Raw genomic sequence first — 23,829 nt, 5'->3', positions numbered from 1 at the left:
GGGATTCTCCACAAACAGGAAGCTTACTTGGATGGTGGATGGCCAATGAAATTAGAAGTTTTTGGAAGTCTAGTACAAAAAACAAAACCGAATTTAGAAGCAACTAGAGGAACAGAGCAGCCATCTCAAGAAGATAGAAAAAAGAATAGCAAAATAAACTTTAGAAAAACAGGAAGAAAACCATTAGTAACCTAGAAAACGGAAAGCTAAATATGATACGAATCTAATTCTTTGGCAAGTAAGCAACAAAAAGATAAACTTCTGGTGAGACCAAAGGAGAGAAAATAACAAAGTAGAAATAGCAGATTCAAGTGAGACATTCTCTCCACAAACTTACGTATAAACTTAATGCAATTTGAGGCAGGAGACAAGATTAAAAATGTACAGTTTGACTACCAATACCATTTTGGGAAAATTATTGGATTTTTGGAAACTGTTTACTGTTCATGTGAGGGCTGCCCCTAAGCTTTCCGTGGTGGCGCACAGGCTGGGTTCTTCTGCTCCTGAGGGCTTCCAGCCCCTTTGTGTTAATCTTTGTTTTAGTTTTTTTCTTAGTGTCTGGAGTTTTATCCTTTTTGGTTTAAGCAACAGGTCCTGTAACTAAAAAATATATCAAACAACCTAATTAATGCTTTTGGATTCAAGACATTGATCATGTTTCCACTCTCTCCCATTCACTGACCTCTCTGGAGAGTTTCTGTTTGCCTTAGACCAGCAGTAATTGTGTCTCCAGCTCCAACTTGAAATGAATAAATACAGACGTGGGATCTTTTAGCTGAAAACAAACTGGGAGGTTTTTCTTTCCACAGATAATCTATTGTAGTGCACCAAGGGGTTAATGAAACTTGCAAAATGACAGATAACTTCAAGGCATATTACTGTCATTGTCATGTAACTCACACTGTGCGAGATTGTGGAGAGAGCCGGAATTCATTTCACGTCTGTGCGGAAGACTGTTCATAAAAGGTTTTATTCATTGATATGAAGACACTCAGAGCCAAATGTAGCAGCCTCTAAACAATGTAAAGACTTTGGGGCGTGTATTTTTGGCACTAACTTATTCCCGGTTTTCTTATAAGCAACTCAAGTCCTTTTCAGAAAGTGATGGGAGTTTTAATTAAGTCTCTCGTTATCAATGATTCGTTGTTATTAGCTCAAGTGACAGATGGCAGAATTCCAAGTAACCTTCCTGACTCATTTGACCATAAAATGTCATTCTTTCCTGGAAGACTTTCATCTTCTCTTATGTCAAATTGAAACCTTTCCTGGTTGTCAGTACGTTCTTTTTTCTGTCTCTTCCTACCAGTTCACATTTCCTGGATTTCACTATTGGTTCCCGGCTCCTGGGAGCCAATAGTTCTTCTGTTGGTTCTTCTGTAACCTCTTCTTGGCCATCCCCCAGCTCTTCTCTTGGCCTCCCTCATCCTCCATGGATTCTTTATGCTGTAGCTGGAGACACCCTTTTGTTTCAGCCAGATAAGCTGGTCCCTTCTCTTTCTCAACATGTCCTCCCCACAATTTGAGCCCCTGTGTTCTGCCACCAAGAGTTTCTTCCCAAAAAATTAAAATCAAGAAAGTCTAAAGGTGCTTTGGAGGCAATAACCAAAATAAAATAAAATTCTACAAAGTCTCTCAACTTTCAGAAGAATTTCCTTCATAACATGTTTGTCATAGGTGTAAGTATATGTAAGTAGATGTGACTTCCTCAAGATGGAGTACCCAGGCCTGGGAGTCTGCATTGTAGCAAAGTAAAAGAAGGTGGGGGTTATGCACGGTCAAGGTTGAGAGCCATGGGAACAGACTTTCTGTGACCCTCTCCGGGATCCATCACTGAGGTCAAGCCATCTGGGGGTGTTGGGGATTGCTCATCTCTCGTGGAGAGCAGCGGCCAACAGTGAGGCCTCCTATGGGAGGTGGCCACTTCCAGAAGAGCACTACTATGGTGATTTGCACCCTTAAAAAATTAATATTAGTAAAATAGCTACCATCTTCGGAGCCTGTTAGAAGCCATGCATTGCAAGTATCATTTTGCAAATGGATGTTCATCAGTATTAGTACTTCTTCTGTAACTCACCTTAGGGCCATAGTCCCTCTGGGTGTCTGAGGTGGACATTGACATGGCCTGACAACACGAGTGAAGTCCACCAAGCTGAGTGGCTGGGCCAGGGCCCGGGGGGCGGGGTGTTGAGAGTCAAGAGGAGAAATCAGGCCATATCTGTAGAAAGCTCTGTAAAGCAGGCGTTCACCACTCATCCAAAAGTATTTCTTCATTGGCTGATATATGCAAGTAGAATGCAAAGAAGTGTTAAGATGGGCTTCCTGCCTTTGACAAGTTTTCTGCCGACTCATGAAAAGTGAACTAACATCATAAAGAAATATTTTAGGGAGTTCCCTGGTGGCCTAGTGGTTAGGATTCCAGGCTTTCACTGCCGTGGCCCAGTTTCAATCCCTGGTCGGGGAACTGAGCTCCCACAAGCCACACGGCTCAGCCAAAAAAAGAAAAAAAAAAACTGTTTGACCAGGTTGTAGCACTCAGGATATCTAGTCTGATCTTAGGAGGGTCATCTTAGACCAATTCCCATGAAAAGGAGAAATGGGAGGAAAGGCTGGAAAAATTCAGTAGCAGTCACACTGAAGCCCTTGGGTGCCTGTCGAGAAAGAGGAACTAGACTCAGCCACTAGTGGAACCTGAGATGGTCTGATCTCACACATCAGTGTAAAGTGAATTGATGAGATGTCTTAGTTAGCTCTTGGCCAGTGATGCAGTATGACAGACACCCTCCAGAATCTCAGTGGCTTTGAACAAACAGCCTTTCTTTTCCTCATGGGCCTGTGGGTCTCCTGGGGCAGCTCTGGGTTTGGCTCCGGGCATCGCTCAGGCTCAGACTTCTCACATTTGATTCTGGGACCCTGGCGGAAGGGACAGCAACTGCCAGGCATGTTCTCCTCACTGGGGCCGGTGGGGGGCGGTCACTGGACCGCATGATGGGGGCCAAAATATGCAGTATCTCTTACAGCCTCTGCTTACGGCACATCTGCTTAGACTCCATGAGCCAACCAAGGCACATGACCGTGGGCAGGACCTGTCAGTGGGGCAGGGAAGGATACTGCCCCCTCAAGAAGAGGAGTAGTGAGTATTTGCTGAAATACACCAATCTGTCACATGCAGGGAGACTCGAAGGCCAAAGATCGGTTACTTTCTAAGAAGCAGTTGTGTGTGTCATTCATCTCTTTAAAGCAGATGGCGCCTTAGAGAAGATGCCCGACACTCAGTTGTTTACTTGAGTTGCCGAGAATTGAAACTGGGCTCCAGCAACGGATTTGGGAACTAGGGAGGGCTAAGGATGCAACATACTTTACCAGCCCCAGAGTTTCTTCTTCCAAGATATTTGTGACTGTATCAGCCCATCCAGCTGTTCTCTGTTGGGTGTTAAACAATAAATGTTTCACCAAATTCCACCCACTGTTTGTAGGAGTTGGGCAGGACTGAGCTGTTAAAGGTTGGAAACTTGAATAGTGAAAAATAACCTGTATGCTTTAGTTTTGAAAGCTTAATACACGTTTGGACATTGTTTTTAAAAAGCTATAAAAATAATTCGGTTTGTTGGAACAGATTAAATTTTATCTTATTTTTAAAAGGTTGAGAAGTATTTTAAATAAAGGACTAATGGAAATGGGAATAAAGGAAGAAGAATCACTTATATAAGAACCTAGTACCTATGAAAATGTAATTATCATCTTTTTTGATAAAAGAAGTGAAATGGATACATAGAAGCAATTTATACTAAAATAACTTTCATTTTATGATGCCATCATATATTTGCATATGGCTTCTGACTTTTGGAGGTAGTTCTGTGTATGTTATCTCATTTGCTGCTCACAACCAGCCTGGGCATTAGTCGAGGTAGAGAGTATCACCCCCATGTGCTACAGAACTCAAATTCAGAGAGGGCAGGAACTGTCCATGGTCACACAGCAAGACTCTAGCAGCTGGAAGCAGAAGGCACCCTCCTAACCACTGTGTGAAAGTTCATAAACCACAGACTTAGAGCAGAGAGAAACCCAGCTGGGCCTGAAAGTCAACAGCAGGTGGACAAGGAAGACCTAAACACATGAGAAAATGTAATAATTTCTACTCCAGCCTGGGAGAAACGCTGATCATCCACCAGTTCGTGTCCGCCATGAGTGAGGCTCTGTGCCGGCCCAGGCTGGGGTGCAGCGTGCAGAGAGAGCAGGAAGTTGAATCACACACGGCCACCAGCCTTTAAAGTCTTATAAAAGCTGCAGGGGGGGTGGGGAAGGTAAGTGTCTGGCATGACCTGGTCGGGCCCAAGCAAAGTCATAAGTAAGCTCAACTTGCTAGTTATTCCCCAGGATTACCAGGTTAACACGACAAGATATATGTATAAGTACTTTAAATTTAAAAAAATCTCTCATAGATGCATATGAAGATTATATTGCCCTCCTGAAATTATATTGCCTGAGCATCCTAGTTTTTGTATAACAGAGGCTCTCTGTACCTTGGATCAGGCCTTCTCCTCCCCAGCATTCCTGTTAGGCTTTAAGATCCCAGGGGAGAGTTTAATGGATCAGCAGCTTCCGGAAAGCTGATGGGACACCGCAACTTGAGTGGAAGCAGTGAGCCCCAAACCTGAGGAAAGTCACTGACCACATGGCCTGGACAGAGCAGGTTCCCCAAAAGGCCCAGAGCGAGAAATGAGATGCCGCGAGGACACACAGCAGGACTGTGGCCCTACTGCCGAACTGCAGCCTACTCCCTGGGCCCGACTCCCTCCAACCACAGGCCTGACCAGGGGCTGAGACCCTTGCTTCTCAGCGTTGCTTAGTGCAGGGGTTCCTGCCCTGGGCACCATGGATGGGATTCAGGGGGTCCAAGAGCTTGGATGGAAAACTCTGACATCTTCAATCTCACTAACCTCTAAATGAAATTTAATATTTCGTTCAATTATGAACACAGGCAACAAACCACATTGGTTGCATTCGTCACCACTGGAAACCACAGACGTTTTCATATGACATTACAGACACTGAAAATAGATCATTTACATTTGCTGTTTCAAAACCACAGTAGTTGATAAACTGTAGCTCTTCTTATTTGGCATATGAATAAATAAGCTTGTATCCTACTGTGTCACAACTTTGAAACTAGTTTAAACTATTTTGAAAATGACATTTATTACTGATTTCAACATTAATAAGGTGGAAGGGTGCATGGCTTCATGAGACTGCTAACAGGGTTCATGGCACACAAACCAAGTTAAAAGTCTGGTTAAATCTTGTTTAGACTCTGCAGTTGTTGGAAAATAGACTCCTTAGGATGACAGGTAACATCTCTCCACCCCACCAGAGGGTTGGTGTTGATTTTTTCTGAGTAATAGGCAGTAACGTTTATTTCAAGAATGCCATTTTTAAAAGCTGCTTTTTTAAAAAAAGAAAAAGTTTACTGGGCTTGTTCTTCCTTCCTCTCTTTCTTCCTCTTTCGCTCTTAACCCAAACACAGGTGTGCAGAGCGCCCACACACACACACACACACACACACACACTCTCTCTCTCTCTCTCACACACACACACACACACACACACACACACAGACACAACAGCTTCCTGCACTGGGCAGTCAGGCCTGGGCCACCCACCCACCCGGGGTGCTTGCCAACCTGGTGTCCAGCCTGCTACAGATTCTTGGTTGTTTTCTGGGAGCATCTGTGTCACCCTTTCATTACAAAGGAGAGAACAGAAAGCTCAGGGGCAGGACGAGGACTGTGCCGCTGGCCTTTCCCAGCCTCCTCCCCAGCTCTGTGTTCTTGGGTAAATAGGACCCTTCTTAAAAATTGCTGAGAATTTACTCCTTCCCGTTGTTCTTGCCTCAGGCGGTTTATGCTACTGAGAAATATTGGGAAGATAAGAGCCCTTGGTATAAAGAAATTTAAATTTTCCCTCAAAAAATAATACCATATTATCTTAAATTTGAAGCCAAGATTGTTTCCAAGCCCCACATGGGTTTTCTAATGGTTTGTATCACATACCTTTTCACTGAAAGTTAGCAAAAACAAGATAGTGTTACAGAGTGTAGGCTCTTACACATCCAATTCACAACATCACAGTAGGGTGGTCTGCCATTTATCATGTAATAGAAGTAACCAGTTCTCTATCAAGCTGTTTGTGCCTGAAAAACCATTGCCTATTACTGATTTATGGGTTTGTTTTTCAGTCCAATAAATTGAGCCCCAAATGCATTGTTTTCATCTTTGATCATGCTGAATAGGACAGGAAATCACCAGCATGTGTGCCTGGGGCTATTAAAATGCTGTGCTCAGGGAAGCGGGGAGCCTCTAGGCTAATAATCCTTTAGGGCTATGCACATGGCCATGTCAGCACTTCACTGGCTCACCTGTTTAAGGAATATCCTCTGACTGTTGCTGGTGTGTCAGGCTCTGTGCTAGGCAGGCACTGGGGAGACGATGGTGACAGTGAACAGCACAGCCCTGCCCGCAGAGCTTCCCTACCGAGGAACTCAGGTAGATTCACAGACTCCTGTGGTACAGGGTCATGTGGGAGCGTATGGGAGAGGTTCCTAACCCAGAGGAAGGAGCATCCCATCTGACACCAATGGATGCACAGGTCATAGGAGGATGACCTGTGCGGAGGCACAGGGCAGCGGGAGGCGGGCAGACCCATGGGACTAGAGAAAGTGGAGACTGCAGGCAGAGAGGGCTGCAGCCAGAGGAAAGACGCCTTCCAAGCCGCGCTGAGGGCCTTCAGTCTTATCCCAAGGGCAAGGGACAGTGGAGTGGCCTCATCAGCCGTGTGTTTCAGAAAGTGCTCTCTGTCTGCATTGCAGAGGGTGACTGGTGGTGATAAGACAGGGCCAAGGAGATGGGTAGGAGGGCTGCAGCTACCCTATAACTAGGGAAGTAGCCGTGGAGATGGAAAGACGGTGTGGATGGATCCCAGAAATCCTCCAGAGGAAGAAGCCATGGAACTAAGTGCTTCATTAAATTCGTGGACTTGGGGCAAAGAAGAGTGAGTTTTTGATCCCTCTGTCTCCTGAGTGCATGATTATTTCCCCATATTAGGAAATTAATGCTTTTAAAGAAAAATCAAGTTCACATATTTTCCGTCAGTCATGACGCAATGACCTGAGCCTATAAAGTACATAACTCAGTGTAACCACCGGAACCGTCTGGCTCTTGGTCCAGAACTGGATCTGCAGCAACTTAAACATGAGGACCCAGAGACAGTGACGTCAGCTTCAAGGAACTGGGTACCACGTGTGTCCAGCTGTGAGTGGTTGGCTGGTGTCTGAGGTCAGAGACAGTGAAGAAAAAAGGGGGGAAGGGGAGGAAAGAAGTGCTAGAAAATAGTAGGAAAAGAAATACAGAAGGGAGGGAGCAAGAAAGGCGAACGTGGAGAGGAAGTGAGAGGTAGTGAGATGGAAGTGGCAGCAAAGGTGCTGGGTCAGAGCCGTTGGGGCTGAGAGGAAACAGAGCTGGGGGGAGACGCATCTCACCTGGCTCGGGGCTGCCCCGCAGCTGCTCAGAACGCCAGCTGTGCCCACAGGGCAGCCCCCTATCCAGAACCTTCCCCACCACCAGCATGACCCCTCCTCCCTGCTGTCCAGCTGTTTACAAAGTGACGTCACGAAGAACACTGAGAGCTTCGTGGTGAGTGAGGTGGTCTGTTGAATGGTCTTTAGCCAAAAATGTTTCGCGCTGCTGCTAACGAGGAGTCTACTTTCAATCCTGCCCTAAACAGAAAGTGTCTTTCCCCTCTCCTGGGGCCTCAGAACAGAGAACAGAGGAGGTGGAGACAGTGCCGAGAGGAGAAAGCAAATCCTGCGAGAAGCCGCAGATAACAAGGGACCGTCCACGGACAAAGGCTGGACTCGGGGCGAGTGCCTTCCCGAGTGTGGGGGAAGGAGAGCCTTGCCTCAAAGTGTCAGGGAACAGCAAGGGGACCCCAGAGGTGCATCTGGCTGGACCGGTCTAGCCTCCTAGACTTGCTGGCTGAAAGTCTTCAGCATTTCCTTGGAGAGGAAAACTCAGAGATAACATCATAACGTGCATTTGTAGAACTTCTGCCCATGGCTTTGTAGGGTGAGTCCTCAGGGAGCCTCAGACATTCCCAACAGAGTCCTTCGCTGGCATCATAGAGGCCCAAGGGATGACCCCACCTCCCTTAAGTATCGTTATCCACAGGCGGCTGAACTGGATAGATCCTACCTGAGTCAAGAATCTGGACCTAGAGTGAGAACAATCAAGTAAACTGCCCGCCCCCGTGAAGGTTCAGTGAGCTTAATCCTGTTCACATCCGTGGAAGCCTTCCCACAGCCTTGGGAGGCAGGGGTGGAGGGAGCGTTCACACACATAAATGAGGAATGGCAGGCAAGGTTGGCTCACACCCTGGGAAGCAGGCCTACCCCCAGAGCCCCCTCAGAGCAACCCTGCTCTTTGCAGGTTTGGGTCCTGGCTTGCTGGCCTGTCGAGTTCAGAGCCACCCTTTGGGACAGGCCCTGTTAGCTGAGCTCTCACACGGAACCAGCAAAGCCAGGATGCTGACGTGTTCATCTTCAGCAAATGACTCTATGACTGGTCCAACTACTTGGGCAGCCAATTCATAGTCAGAAGGCTAAGTTATAATCGTAGAATGAGAAATATAACCATCATGGGAAGCAGAACGTGCATAGCCAGCCCTGGGGCGGCTTTCGGGATACTTGGGGCAGATATTCTCGTGTAAGACCAGGAGCTGTCTACATGTATACTTCAGAAAAATGCTTTGTTAGAAGACTCTAATAGTTTAAAACAATGCATTTAAAGTCAATTTTAAAACATACATCTTTTCTTATTCTGTGCATTTATGTATTTAAAAATTGTTTTCAACAAAAGAAAGAGACTGTCTGTCTGGTGCTATATTTTGGAAAGTGCATCCCTCACCAACAGGAAGGGTCTCAACCACAGGACCTCTGGGGCATCCGGGCACATTTTCAGCCGGTCCTGGATTGCTGCCATGAAATCAACCACAGGTCCATGCACTGCACACATGCCCACTTCTAATGCAAAGGTAAATTGGACCTAATCCAGAGAAAAGTGATCTTTGACCGTGGTTTTATTTTTAGCTGACCAAGAAGTGCTCACCTCATTTCCGCTTGTAATTGTCCAACGGCAGGTCTGTTTTAAAAACACTTCTTCGACACCCAAGAAAGCCACAGGCAACTACTTCGTGAAAGTCAGTTTCTGTTTGCCTTGCTCTCGCGGCACGTGAACCTCTTTGGCTCGCTCTGTCTCCCCTGATTTGTCTGTGGCTCCTGGCTTCGCGTCTCTGGGGAGTGAGTGTGCTCATCTCTGGTCTCGCTGCCTTTTGCCTTCCCGAAGTCTGTCTCTGTCTCTCAAGTTTATGTCTCCAGCTCAGGCCTCTCCTCAGAGCTCCAGACTTGGCAGATGCATCTGCTTTCTGGGCATCTCCACTTGGAGAGCCCAGAGACATCCCAAGTCAGCATTCCCCAGGACCCCCACCTCGTGGAGTGCCAACGCCGTCCATCGGTTGCACAAGGCAAACACCAAATGTTTCATATTTGTCTTCTTCCCCTCCCATCCTTCCCTAAACACCACCAGGCCCTGTACTTTTTCTTACTAGGTGGGTGCATTTCCGTCCCCTTACACTAGCATGGCCAACTGCAAGCTACCGTCATCTCTCACCTTGCCTGGGCGGGGGTCTCCTAGTGGACCCCGACCATCCAGTCCACCCGCTACCATCCCAAACAGAATCTGAGCACACCACCTCTCTCCTTAAGTGTGCTTTCCTGCTGATGGCTCATAGGAAGGAGGCCCACATCCTTCACCTGGTCCACCAGATCTGTGCCCTGCCCCTCTCCAGCTCTGTGGTACCTCACGCCTTGCTGCCTGGACTCCAGCCCTGAGGGTCTCCTCTCAGTTCCTGGAAAAAGGCACATCTTCTCTGTGAAGTCCTCTCACGGAGGGCTGTGGGCTGGTTCCTAGGGAAGCACACTCCTCCCTGGGTTTTCTGTGCTCGGCCTTCACAGCTCTGGCCGGTTATTTGATGAAAGCCTCTGCCTGGTGGACGTGTAAGCTCCAAGAGAGCAGCTCTGTCTGTCCCTCACCAAGTGTTCTCAGCAACCTGCACCTCTCTGGCCTGCAGCTGCTCAGTTAACATTTGCTGAAGGAGGGAGGGAAGGACGGAAGGGAGGGAGGAAGGAGAAAAAGAGAATTGGATACTCCTCTACCTGTATCTGCTTCATCTTTCCGGGGTACCTTTCTCTCAGTGACTAGGTTACTGTTCTCAACCGGAACAAAAAAGTTTCCTTCCCCCAGTCTAAACAAAACTCACCACTCACACCCTCAGACCTCCCAGCAGTACAATTGAAAATTTTTAGACTCCAAGAGAAATGATAATTTTTTAAATTAAGTCTGATAAGGAACTGGTAACCCTGATACAGTTCTGGGAGGATGGGAATGACAATTTCAAATGACTCATAATGTGTTTAGGCCTATTACAGATATAATTTATACATATATTTATTCACTCAGCAAGTATTTGAGGGCCTATCATGTACCAGCTGCCAATTTGAATAAAGCAGTAGCTTTCAAATTTTTTCCCCCTGCAACTCACAGTAAGAAATGCATTTTATATTGGGACTCAGTTTACACAGATACTCAAAGTTTCATGCAGCCGTACTTGAGTATATGAGATGCCTTGATATTTTCTATTTTATTCTTTTTTTTTTAATGTTGGGCACGACCAACTAAACTAGTTTTATGACTCACTACTTGATCACAGCCCTTAGCTTGGAAAACCCTGAATAAAACATAGGCCCTTCCTGTATGTAAAGCAGCTCCCGACCTGTGGTCAATGACTGGCAGTTATGCTGGGTGAGCAGAGTGCCAGCCTCACGCGGGGCTAGGGTTTGGGGTGTGTACCTTCGGGTCCCGAGGAGAGGGCACATTTAGCAAGCCAATCAAAGGTAGGCGCCTGCCTTTCTGCCTTCTTAGAACAGCTCATCTTGAAAATTAGTTGTTGAAATTGGTTACTTCAGTTTCAGCAAACTAAACCAATAGGTCAACCGTTGTTAACTAAGAACAGGCTGCAGGAAGCTGTATGGAAAGGCTGGGTGTGAGTGCGTGAGGGTGGGAGGGACTGTCATTTTCATTGGATTTTCAAAGCATTGGGAAATAAAATATTAAGAATCAGTACTCTAGAGGTTAAAAAACAGAGCTTCTGATATTCGTGGAAGACAGTAGATGAGAGGGCGTGCAGTGTTAGCGTTTGCTGCCTTTGCCTCAGATGTCCCCCATCACATGGTCCTCCTCCATCACCCTCATCCCATCGCACCTCACCCAGGCCAGTGCAACCCTGAGAGCCTCTCCCGGCCCTGCCCGGGATGGAGCTCCGTAGCTCTAGCAAGTGTCAGCCAGGAGGGTTTTGCTACTTGCCCCAAGGCTCTCCATATGGAATGGGTATTTTGGCCTACTGTTAAGCTTAACTCTTAGATAATTGTAATTTCCTCACTATACTTTGATCTTAGCAGCTCTCTGTAAATCCTTTCAGACAACGCAATAGAATCTCTAGACATTAATCTGCCACAAATCAGAAAACCACATTCCCGGGCCGTGAACAGTTAACAGGGCAGCTCAGTGGGTATGTAGGAACCAAGGCTGATTTAATGCTCTGCTCTTGCCATCTTGAAATTCTGAGTAATTTTTGAATATGATGCTCTATAGTTTCCTTGTGCAGTGGGCCCCGCAGAGTACATAGCCAGTCCTGACTGTTAGATAGAATCTTTGGCCTGTTCTTTTGAGTGTCTGTGTTTAGAAAAGTAATTAACAATCCGCTGACTAGACTGTGGTAACTCTGTGAAGTGCTGGCATGGTTTGTACAAACAACAGCAACAAACAAGAAAACAACACACTATATTTAGAGTCTAAGAAGTCTGCTGACCTGATTCTGGTGGTGGGAGTATTGATGTACTACTTAGTAGTCTCCGTAGGGCCACCAGTTAGCTCCGGGTCTAACCTGGGTCTATAAGAGAGCTAGCTCTTATCAGTTATTTATAGAGTTTCTACTGCGGAGGCCTGCCAGCACTTCCTAATTTTGTGTAGAGTGGACGCAATGGACTTCAATTCTTGAAAAGTTTTATTTAGCCATACAATCCTAATATTTGAGTGGGAAAGAAACCTTAATGACATATCCAACTGCTGGGGCCCAGAAACCTGCCTAGGTTACAACACAAAATAGGCATTTAGGATGAGGACTTCAGGGCCTTTAACTTAAGAATCCAATGTACTTTCAACAATTCACCACCAACAGAGCAATATCACATATTTGAAACTTAACTTGGGACTGCTCAGAACAATTACAGTGAACATTTACTAGCCGATCGTAATTTTTTTCTGGTGGTTGTAAACAGTGGACCATTGTAGAAAAAGAATATAGTGAGGAAACCAATATAGAAAACAGACATAGATCTGACTGCTCTAGTTGAAGGGGAAGGAAAGGTGGGCCTTCCAGCACCCAAGGAGCTCAATTTGGAAATGCATTAGCTCTGCAGACATCAAGGCTGCGGTCACAGGAGCTGCCCAGGGAATACAAGCAAAGGGCTGCCATGGTCTTATTTGCTTTGGTGGTGCCTCTAGCAGCAGCGTGAGGAAACCAGGAAGGTTTCACGGTGGTTCATGAAAGAGGTCACGGGGTTGCTGCGGTGGCCTTCAGAGACAGGGAGCAGAAGCATAGAAAAGATAGCAGGATTAATACAATGAACAATCCTGTTGACCAGCTGGATGAGAGGGGTGAGAGCCAAAGGCAGAAATGAATGCATTTTCTCCCTTGGGCAACTAGATGCATGGGGGTGCCATTTACTAAGAAAAGGCAGGTTAGTGAGGAGCGAGGACAAGGGAGCATAATAAACACAGCTCAGGACCCGCTGAATGAGCCGTGGCTATGGGACAGTTAGGTGGAAACGTCTAGCAGGCAGTGGAAAGATGGCATGAACTCACCCGAGGAAAATACATCGATGAGAAGCATAAAAGCCCAAGGGTGGGGCTTCCCTGGTGGCACAGTGGTTGAGGGTCCGCTTGCCGATGCAGGGGACACGGGTTCGTGCCCCGGTCCAGGAAGATCCCACATGCCGCAGAGCGGCTGGGCCCGTGAGCCATGGCCGCTCAGCCTGCGCGTCTGGAGCCTGTGCTCCGCAACGGGAGAGGCCACAGCAGTGAGAGGCCCGCGTACTGCAAAAAAAAAAGCCCAAGGGTGCACAAGCTAACCCTTGTGCTCGAGAGGAATGACTGGGCTTATCCACTCCCAATGGCACCCTCCCAAGCCTGGATGTTTGTAGTAGATCACCAAACCCTGAGCCGAAGGGACACAGGATTGTGGAATCTTGGGCACATGCCCTAAAATGCCACCCAGGCAGCTGGAGAAGCAGGTACTCCAGGGGGCTGAACGTCTGGGCAGAGTCAGTGTGCAGTGCGGATTTTGGAAAGCCCTACAGATGACTTCTGAGCATCAAACACCCCTTCTGCTCATGAGTTCAGCTCTGCTTCTATTCTGTACCAACAAAGGGGCAGCCAGGACTTGTTCGCAGAGAGCGGGCCTGAGCCACAGGAACTCCTGACGCTGGGAGGGCTGGACCGGGAGGGCGCCTGAGGGTCTTCTGGCCATGCCCACCTTTTAGAAACGGGAAACTGAGGACCATTATGAACATTGTAAACGTGAATATCACCCTCATAGAAATAAGCCCTCCAGGTGACTGTCAGAACATATACTGAAGAAGGGTTAGAGGGGGAGGGTGTGCCCCTCTCACTCTCCCATCCAACATCTGACTACGTAATCTTGTAACACACAATACGTATATAATTATATTACCAGATGAGAAATGACACTTGTAATTGTATAAGGCACAACGCATAGCTGTGTTTCTTTCCTTGAGCTCGCCTTATATTTTGATAATGAAGTTGGGTCTACAGTTTCAACTTAAGAAAAATGAAGTGTCTCAGAAGCTTTGCAAAGAGGTCTCATTCTGGATCCGTTTTTTTAAGAGAACTACTTTGGACATATCACAGTTTGCTTTTCAAGGGAAGCATCATCAATTCCATTAGGCTGCTGTACCTGCTCGTAGACACAGCTCTCCGCACCTTAGATGATGTAGGTCCTTTGCTGCAAGACCACATAAGCAGGCTTACTTTGGAAAAGCGCCCATCTGGAATATAATTTTTCAATTGTGTATTGTAGTCAAAAGGTTTTGAAGAGCCTTAGCACTGCTAGCTTTACGTGTATAATGTACCCATAAGTCAGTTCTGAAACCTTCACTTTGAGGATAAATTGGCTTCAAAAAACATAGTAACTGGCCATGAAAGAACACCTGCCCAAAGAGTGTGGGGAAGTGGGAGAAGCAGGGAGTAGACATTAGAAGCAGCTCTAGACCCAGACGTAGCTTGGAGGAGCCCTGGGCCTGTGGCCGTTGCATTTGGTGCGAGATTCACTTTCTGTGTCACCTGTTCCTGGGAATCTGTGCTGCCCACGTCAGAGGTTCGGTATGGGGCATGTGAGGTAAAGAATGTGAACAGGTATTGAAAACCAGAAAGCCCTACAGGTGTTTAAGCCATTGTGATGTAGGGTGGTGTGGATACTGATGTCAAGGCTTGGAATTTCTAGAGAGGAATGGAGACTAGAGAATTCTAGAGAAAGCGGGGTGTTGGTTGATAGCATGAGCTTGTTTTTCAGATTCAGAAGATAATTGTTTTATTCTGTGGAGAATTAAGGAGACCTTGCAGGCATAGTTTCTGGCCCTGCAAACCCAGAGACGGAGTGGAGCAGATGCTGAGAGGGGCCCAGAGGGGTCAGGGAGTGGCCGCCCCAGAAGGAGACTCGCTAGCATTCAAGCCCTGCTTATAGTGGAGCTTATTTTAGAGTTTCACAACTTAGCAAGTTACAGCTGGAGAACTACTGAGGACCACCAATGTACCAAGACTGTTTTCCTGAGGATGTACAAATTGGAACTTATATTACTGATTTTATCATAATGATGCAGAGCCCTAATCCAGCAACTAAATTCCAGAAAGCTCGAAGACCTCAGTGCTGGGGCTCTAATTCTGAGTCTGATAAAGACAGAGAGCTCTGGGAGGGGCTGGAGGAGACAAGGGAAGGTAATTCTCCCGCCTCCTTAGAATTTACTCTTCATTTGATGACCCTCCTGGGAATTGTAGGGTTTCCTTCTGCACCACAACAGGCTGATTCACTTTTTAAAATAATCTCATTTCTATTCACTTTCTTATATCTCCTTTCAAAAATTATTTATATCACAAACTAAACCTTTTCTCCCTTCTCCCTCACTTTCTTAGAAATAGCAACTATTTCTCTTTGCTTCCTGTAAAAACCTTTCCCCCCACTCCTTTTCTCAACAGCTTCATCTTTGTTTCTAATCAGCATGTCTACCTCATGGTATAAGTTGCTTCAAAATGCATCTCCCATGCACGCTTGTCTCTCCTCCTAGAAGCACAGAATTTCCCCAGCATTGGAAACAGGAGTTAAAAGCAAATGGTAAACAACCCTAGAAAATTAGAGGAAACAGAAATATATTAAGTTGCCCCTTTGAGGGGCTGAAGGGACCTTAGTTGGCCGTTAGTCAAGCCCCCTCATTTGATGCCCAAAGAGACTCGGCACTGTGCCGGGTAGTGGCAAAGCCAGGGCAGAGGCAAATGAGAGCATGCGGGTGGGGTAGGGGGTATGGTCCAAGGTTATGTTAAATTGTAGTGTAAAGGTTACAACGATTCTACATTTACTAATTGGTTTTACATTGAAAACTTTTAGATTTTGTAAGAAAAGGAGCTAGAAGCTGCAGAATCTTAATTTATGGGACACTGGCAAGGACTCAAGACCAGAAGAATCCCTACGGGTGTTAATAAAACACAGAGTTGCTTTACATTTAATTTTACATCTCAAAAGTGTCTTGGAGCTTATTTAATCCAACTTTTTACATGTAAAGAAACTAAGTCCCCGTGTAGAAGAGATGTATTAATACTTTGAGGCCACAGAGTTAGTTAATATGATTTCTTGATTTTGTTGCACCATAAAATTAAACAGATAGAAATCATTTTCAGAAAAGGAGCAAAGATATGTTGGGGCGGGGGGGGGGCATAAGAAACCTTCCCTGATACATCCGTTTGCCCCACATAACCCCCAACCCATAACACAGTCTCAATAAATAGTGTTTGGCAAACAGGTTTGTCCAATCTGTATGTCTCCATAAGAAGTTCACTTCTTCTTCTTTTTTTTTTTTGCGGTTCACGGGCCTCTCACTTGTTGTGGCCTCTCCCTTGCGGAGCACAGGCTCCAGATGTGCAGGCCCAGCGGCCATGGCTCACGGGCCTAGCCGCTCCGCGGCATGTGGGATCTTCCCGGACCGGGGCACGAACACGGACTCCCAACCACTGCGCCACCAGGGAAGCCCAAGTTCGCTTCTTCTGATGTTCACTTTGCTGAGAATGAGGCCATCTTTTCACAGGTTAGATTACTTCTTGATTGAGGGTGGGCACCCAGACATGAGCTAGGTCTTCTCCACATCCCCCAGAGGGTAGATGCCCTGAACCAGAAGAAGCCCAAGGGGCCACCGACAGAACTGCCAGTCCTGGTGTGGCCATGGTCCACTCTTGTTCCCATTCCCGCTGATGTGCTGTGCCTGGAGCTGCGGGTGCCCAAGTGTGCTTCCCCAGGAGGGAGGGCCCGGGTCCTCAGGGCCCACCTGGCACAGTGACCAGCAGGGAACTGGCACGGGAGGCGGGAACAGGTGGTGGTTAAGAGTACAGGTTAGGGGGCTTCCCTGGTGGCGCAGTGGTTGGGAGTCTGCCTGCTAATGCAGGGGACACGGGTTTGAGCCCTGGTCCGGGAAGATCCCACATGCCGCAGAGCGACTGGGCCCGTGAGCCACAACTACTGAGACTGCGCGTCTGGAGCCTGTGCTCTGCAACAAGAGAGGTTGCAACAGCGAGAGGCCCGAGCACCGCGATGAAGAGCGGCCCCCGCTCGCTGCAACTAGAGAAAGCCCTCGCACAGAAATGAAGACCCAACACAGTGAAATTTAATTAATTAATTAATTTTTTACAAAAAAGAGTACAGGTTAACACCTGGGCTCCAATGCCAACTCCTCTGTCTGCACGTTCCTCTTCTGTAAAATGGGCATAATAACATCAACCTCACAAGGTTTCGTGAGAATTACGTGACGCAATTCATGTGAAGTACTTAGCACAGTGCCTGGCACATAGCAAGGACTCCGTAAAGTTTGGTTAAAAGTGAGAAAAGGAGTGGAGTTAGCAGGTGAGGTTGCTCTCCAGAAATCATTAAACACGGTGGCAATGCTATAATTAGATTTTACCAAAAGATCTAGAACAGCATGAATTATTTAGTGTCTAAGAATATGGTCCTCTGATACTTGAGCTAGTTTCATATTTAAATGTTCCTATTACATAACTTTTTCAATTACGTGGGAACCGTAAAGGCCACGTAATAACACACGTACCACTATATCTCAACATTCATCATTCTGAAGAGGCAGAAGAGACCTCATGAGGCAACATTTTTCTAATTTTGGAGGTAAAAAAGTCCTAGGTTTAAAGAAAAAGCAATTTTCCCCTTCATGCCTTTAAAAACATTTACCTTAATTTAAATGTAATTAACATTTAAATGAGAAGTTTCACATAGCAGTTTTCACAGGATTCTCCAGACACCCTTGCAGAGAGGAGATGCAGGCCACAGAGCCCAGGACCACTGTATGGAGAACTCAGAATTGCTTGGCCAGAGGATATGATTTTATTTATCTCTTGAGGGCCTGACTTCTGGGAGATTTCAAATTCTTAACATTTTCAAATGCTTTTATTCCTTTTCTGGCAACCTTCAAACACAACTTTTGCAAATACGTTTCCATTAGTATTTCCCTTAATATTTCAGTGGATTTTTCTCTCCCTGCCCAATTTTAATACGTCTCCATTTCTACTTATTTTTAAGGCCTCTTTTTCATACTCTATCTCTCCAGGAAGTCAAATCTTCCTTTAATCAGAAGAGTGGCCTAATCCCTCAGCTCAGCACCTGTGGTACCTCACCTGGCTCAGTGGCACCCTCGTCTGAAAAGTGTGGGGATAGCACCTACCTCATGGGGCTGTGGTCAAGGATAAATGAGATAACGATGGAAGAGGCACTCAGTGAATGGTAGCGTTAATCATCATTGATAATATTCTTTTCATTAGTATTTAGAGTTTGGGGTTAACAAAATAGGATCATAACTCCTTCGCCTAAACTGTGTTCCCACTGGCCATCTTAATGGAACCTTCTTTCCCCGCTTAGAATCTGGTGACTTTGAAGTTGCCTGGAATTCCCCCTGACTTGAATTCCACTTGAAGCCTCGGGCTCTCCCAATGGCACCCTATGGAGCTTTCAATAAAACCACCTCTGCTTCCCACCATTAGCGAGACAGGCCAGAGGCTGCTTCTCCTAACAGATGTCCCATCAGCTCTTTCAGCCTCTATCCGCATCTTCCAACCCTCAACCTTCTCTGCACATATTCAAATTTCATGGACCCCTGCCCTTTCCTGTAGTCGGCATGCCTGAAATCTCATCTTTTCATCAGCATTTTCCAGCCTCTCCACCTGGCAGCCAGGAGCAGGGATCACTCGGAAAACTACCCAAGGCAATTAATGGCATTTTTTCCTTTGCTTAGTGTATATTTTCGAGTGTGTGCTACATGCCAGGCACTTAGGTGCCAGGGCTATTAGGTGACTGTAGATGATTTCTCACCGCAAGGCCTCACCTGGGGAAGGAGAGGAAAATAAGTCCATAAGCCATGCCAGGGCAGCGTGATGCTAACTGGGGTGTGGGCAGGGCACCCCAGCTGGCGAACTCAGACCTCTCATTATTTTAGAGAAATTTCTAGGTTATCACCCCCAATCCCCGCCCCCCATGTTCCATTCCCTTCCCCCGAGGCTCTGTCCCTCCCTTAGCACAGCTGAGCACAGATACCCAGCAGCCTGGTGTAGGGAACGGCTCCTCATTTGATTAAAGGAACCCTCCAGAGAGGCTGCAGTGTAGAAACCACGCCTTTCTGGCAGGATCCAGACTTCAGAGTTGAGGGATTTAGCAGCAAGTCCGAGGCGGTTTTTTAAAGAACCGCTATCACACACACCCCTCTCGCACCCCCTGTTGCGTAGGACACCCTCCAGGTTTTCCACACGGAACATACGCAGTCTGCCCTCCGGTAACAGTTGTTTGATGCATCTCAGATGGTACGGCTGCATGCGGCCACGTTGCCAGCTGTGGCCCGGGCCCAGGTGTTCTCCCTCCGGCCAGTCACTGCCTCACTCATTCCCAGGGAGCCACCCGTGTGCCTGCTGGCGCCCGGCGCTTGTCCGCTGTCCCTCCTGGAAACAGTAACACAGGCCTCCCTGTTCGCAGCGGCCTCGACGGCTCCGTAATGAAGCCAGTGAGGGCCGGGCGAGCGCCCCTCGCCCCGATCCTCTCCTCGACCCATCAGGGAGGGTGCTGTGTGCTGCCAGCATCGTCAGAGAACAGACTGGTTTTCTCGCTAAATTCGGTTTTCCTCTGTTAGAGGCTCATTCTTTGGTTCTGAGGAATATTCTGGATTGTGAAAATAGTGCCATCGCCAACGAGACAGGGAATTGCTGGAGGCCGTGGAGGGTTCGTTACGCCGCTGTTTCTCTTCTTAGTGGTCCCAGCGCTTGACACAGCGCGGGGCTCACGGGGACGCTCACCCCGGCTGGCGGGGCGTTTGGTGGGCGAGAGTTCTGGAAGCCCCTAGAACCGGGCCGGCCTGGCTGCCGTTAGCCGTGCGGCCTTGGGCAACGTGCTTGCTCACGGGACGTCGTCGTGGTAGCATGAGGGTTTATTCAGTCCTTGACAAACATTTATTAAAGGCTTAGTGGAGCTGGCAGGTAAAAGCAAGTAAAAATAAATCAGATGATTTTCCAGAAGGTGGATGAAGGCGGCGGCGGCCATTTGGGCGTCATCAGTGTAGAGTTGGCATTTGAACCCCGCGGGGGAGGAGATTACTGGGTGAGAGAGAGTTCGCAGAGAAGAGGCGCAGGCCCAGCCCGGGTGCAGCCCCTCTCCCGCCCCGACACCCCGGAAGTCAGGGAGGAGGGAGGTGGGTACCGGGGTCCGGGAGGCGGCCCTGGGCTCTGAGCTTCCTTCTTCCACAGAGATGCGCACCCAGCTCTCAGGCTCATTGACCAACGCGTGTACAACAATCACAAAGGAGAGCGTGAAAACCGTTACATGGAAGCATTTCTCCGCAAGCCTACGTCGTTAGTGGGAATTTCGTCAGCCAAGAAAAAGTTTTCAGTAAGACAAATTTCCCAATGGAAACTGCTTCCAGCTCAGGGCTGCCAGAGAGCCAGGTGTTCGCACCCATTCAGAGGCAGCACTGGTTTTCTCCGAAGCCCCCCCAGACCCCGTGCCCAAGGGTCTCATGTGCCCCATCTGTTGCTTTCATTCCTTAGCAGCTCAGGAAAGCACGTTATCTCAGCTTAGCTAATAGTAAACTTTCTAAGCTAAAAATACAGCTACCACCTGCCCCCATAGAAATGATTACCGGGAGCCATAAAGACCTTGGTACTTGGCCTGGGGGGGGATCCGCAGTGTTAATTCTGCCTCCCAAGCCCTGATGTCTCCTCTGCTAGTGGGCGAGTCTCACTTTAATTAGGAGGCTCAGTCCACCACGTGCTTGGCATCTGGAGATCAGCTTTCACAGCTGGAACCAGAGGTGCCAACCTAACCTGGGCTTCCCCAGCCTCCACTTGTCATTCTCACTTTCCACAGGCGTGTGTTAAGAAAAGAGGTTTCTCGACAGCCTCAAAGTCTTTGGAAAATTCCGCTGATTCTGATTTCTTTTTTATTTTTGCCTGTTTCATGTAGACCTCTCCATTATACAGCCTGTGTAGATCAGTGACTTGGGGAAATGAGGTTGTTTTTGTGCAGGGATTAACTTTTCCAGCTGTGTGGGGTTGGTAACACATGTTAACGTGTCACTCACACAGACACGCCAATGGGAGTTGCTTTCCTTTGAATGTCAGCATCTTATAGGCCATCAGGTTGTCACCAGGCTGGTGAGCTCTGAAATGTCTCTCTGGCTGTCCTCTGCTCAGACTGGCTGCTGCTGGTTGATGTCATTTGCAGACAACGGTGGATCTTACAGTTCCTCTGCCACCACTGTCTCCAGGCGTCCTCGTGCCCTTTTCAAGAAATAAGCTTGCACTAGACATAAAATATGAGATGAGTGGTGTGTGATAGGTGACCAGAAAGAAAGGAAACACTGCCTTGCATAACTTTATGATGTTTTGTTTCCAGGGTCACACCTCACAGAGGCCTCTCTGTGTGTTTTCAAAGCACATGTAGACAGATAAGATGTGAAAATTGGGTAAAAGCTGAGCTTGGATAAGAGCCCAAGTGAAAAAGGGTGGCATTTTCCTCCCCGACCTGCGGCAGGCAGTCTGCTATGAGTGGGTGTGTTAGAACGACAGTCTCTATAGGCCTTCTGAATAGATCAGCTGAAGAGTAGAGAAGCACTTAGCTATTGCTTGCAAGGGGAAGAACAAATGTCCTGCAGACTTTGTGTGAAATCCCCAAGGTGAGGCGACACAGGTTTGGGATAACAGTATAAAAATGCCCAAAGCCAGTGCTCAGTCATTTACCAAGTGCTCAAGGCAGCCTGTGCGTTGGGAAGACAGAATCAGCCCCGAGAAAGACCTGGCCTCAATGCTAGTTCCACTGCCCCTGAACTGTATGGCCCCTGCAGGCAGTCTCCCTTCTAGGCCTCAGTTTGCTCATCTGTAAAATAGGGCAGCAGCATCATTTTCCTCATAGGAATGTTTCGGGGCCAAATGTATTGATGTACCTGACATCTCTTGACAAACCTTAAAGCACCACGTACTGTTTTTTTTTAAATACTTTCCCAGATGGTATTTAACCCCACAAGACTATACAATATCCTTGTCTTACAGGTAAGGAAGCTGAGAATTGTGAACTAAAAGATCAGGTGTATTACATTATTTGAAGATCATAGATCATTTTTAAAATGCTATCAATTCTTCTACGACTATTGAAATAGCAGAGACATTTTTTAGAAAACGGCTATAACTGGGATGGGAGAACAAGAGACTGTCCCTCTGTCCTGTCCCAGGCTCCTAGTGGCCTCTGTCTTGGCCACTTACCATGAAAGATGGTCAGTCAGTACCACACACCCATGAAAGACTGAGCCCCAGCCCAGCCCAGACCAGCCCAGCCCAGCCCAGCAATTACCATCAAGAGTGTTGGTACCATCTTAAAGGAAGATTGTTCTGTGAACCAAAGAGCTTTTTCGTACAAAAGAGGGAAATCTTTGCTTTTCTATTGTAATGAGAATAGAATGCACACGTTTTGTTTTTTCAAAACAGCTAAGCCCTGTTGAAAGAATAATTATGTTCTTGAAATGTCTTAACGGTAAGCATTTCTCTGAGTGGTGAATTTGGAAGTACGTACATACAATGATACCATTTTGTTATATTATTAGAATATGGGGGGGAGCTCCCTCAAGTAAAAAGACATTTTATTAATTGATTTCCATTTTCTTTTTTCTGCCTCTCATTTCAGAACGATTTGATCACCATTGTCCCTGGGTAGGCAACTGTGTGGGGAAAAGAAACTACAGATTTTTTTATATGTTTATTTTATCTCTGTCTTTTCTGACAGTCTTTATATTTGCATTCGTTATCACCCACGTCATTCTTCGTAAGTATGCTGGCGAAATCAGATTACGTATGTAACCATTTGCCTGACTTTAGTTTTCTGATTTAATTTTGATTTAATATTTTGGTCATTCCGGGCTCTCTCTTTCTTCTCTTTCCCCTTCTCCCTAGCCCCCTCCTCGCTTCCAGCCTGCCTTTTGTTTCTCACCTCCCTCCCAGCCTTGTCACCCTGCCTCTCTCCCTCCCACCCCCCATCCCCATCCTTCCCACAGCAGCTGCCAGGGGCACCCCTGGATCAGACTCTTTCACTTAGAAGACCTTCTCCTTGATACATGGTCCCTATTCCACCCTCATGACTTCACTTTCTCTTCTGCTAATGGATCCCCGGGAAAAATTACTCCCATGTTTTCACAAAGGATAATGTGCTGTAATGATACCCATTGGACAACAGAAAAAACAACAACAACAAAACAACAAAAAAAATTGAACAATTTTTTTTTAACGTGATATCTACTTAAGCAGGAATAGTCACCCTCCCTAAAAAAGAAAAAATGGGGATAAAGACTGAGCTTTCTTACACACATATCTATAAATGTTAAAGATGTATGTTTGATAAGATGTTTAATTACCTGCCAGAACATTGGCAAGCTACCCCTGGCATATGAAGGAAGCGACTTTATTAAAAATGAAGTGTAGATATACATGACTTTAATATATATTTGCCTGAGCAAATGGCATTTTTCATTACCCTTCCTAAGGTCATAATTTTGAATTTCTTCCATTTCCTGGCCTCTCACTTTCCTGTATTAGGAAGTGATGAGAAGGAAGCCACTTGGCTTTAACGTGAGCCTTAAACTTCCATTACAGTTCCATTAGCAACGTTAAAGACCAGCATGGCCTCTGTCCACATTCCTGAAGTACACCCACCCATTAGCAAGTACAGAGCCTCTCTCTGGAATGTTTCCGGAAGTATCTGGACACACACCTCACTTGCTTCCCTGCAGCAGTGCTGAAACCACAGTGTGCTAAGGCTGAACTTAGACATGCACATTCTCCCCGCTGCTCTCTTGGT

General features: G+C 46.9%; 1 protein-coding gene across 2 annotated transcripts in view; it reads left to right on the top strand.

Annotated features, from left to right (window-relative positions):
• Positions 1-23,829, top strand: part of ZDHHC14 (zinc finger DHHC-type palmitoyltransferase 14) — a 274,764-nt gene that overhangs the window by 212,762 nt on the left and 38,173 nt on the right. For both annotated transcript variants that reach the window (XM_065888678.1, XM_065888679.1), the window contains exon 4: positions 22,663-22,800. In XM_065888678.1, coding sequence (XP_065744750.1) covers positions 22,663-22,800 — 138 coding nt within the window. The remainder of the gene's footprint in view (positions 1-22,662; positions 22,801-23,829) is intronic.

This window comes from Phocoena phocoena, chromosome 12, assembly GCF_963924675.1.
Source record: "Phocoena phocoena chromosome 12, mPhoPho1.1, whole genome shotgun sequence".
In the NCBI taxonomy this organism is placed as follows: domain Eukaryota; kingdom Metazoa; phylum Chordata; class Mammalia; order Artiodactyla; family Phocoenidae; genus Phocoena; species Phocoena phocoena.
Note: the sequence above shows the minus strand (reverse complement) of the source record. Positions and strands in the feature narration are given on the sequence as shown.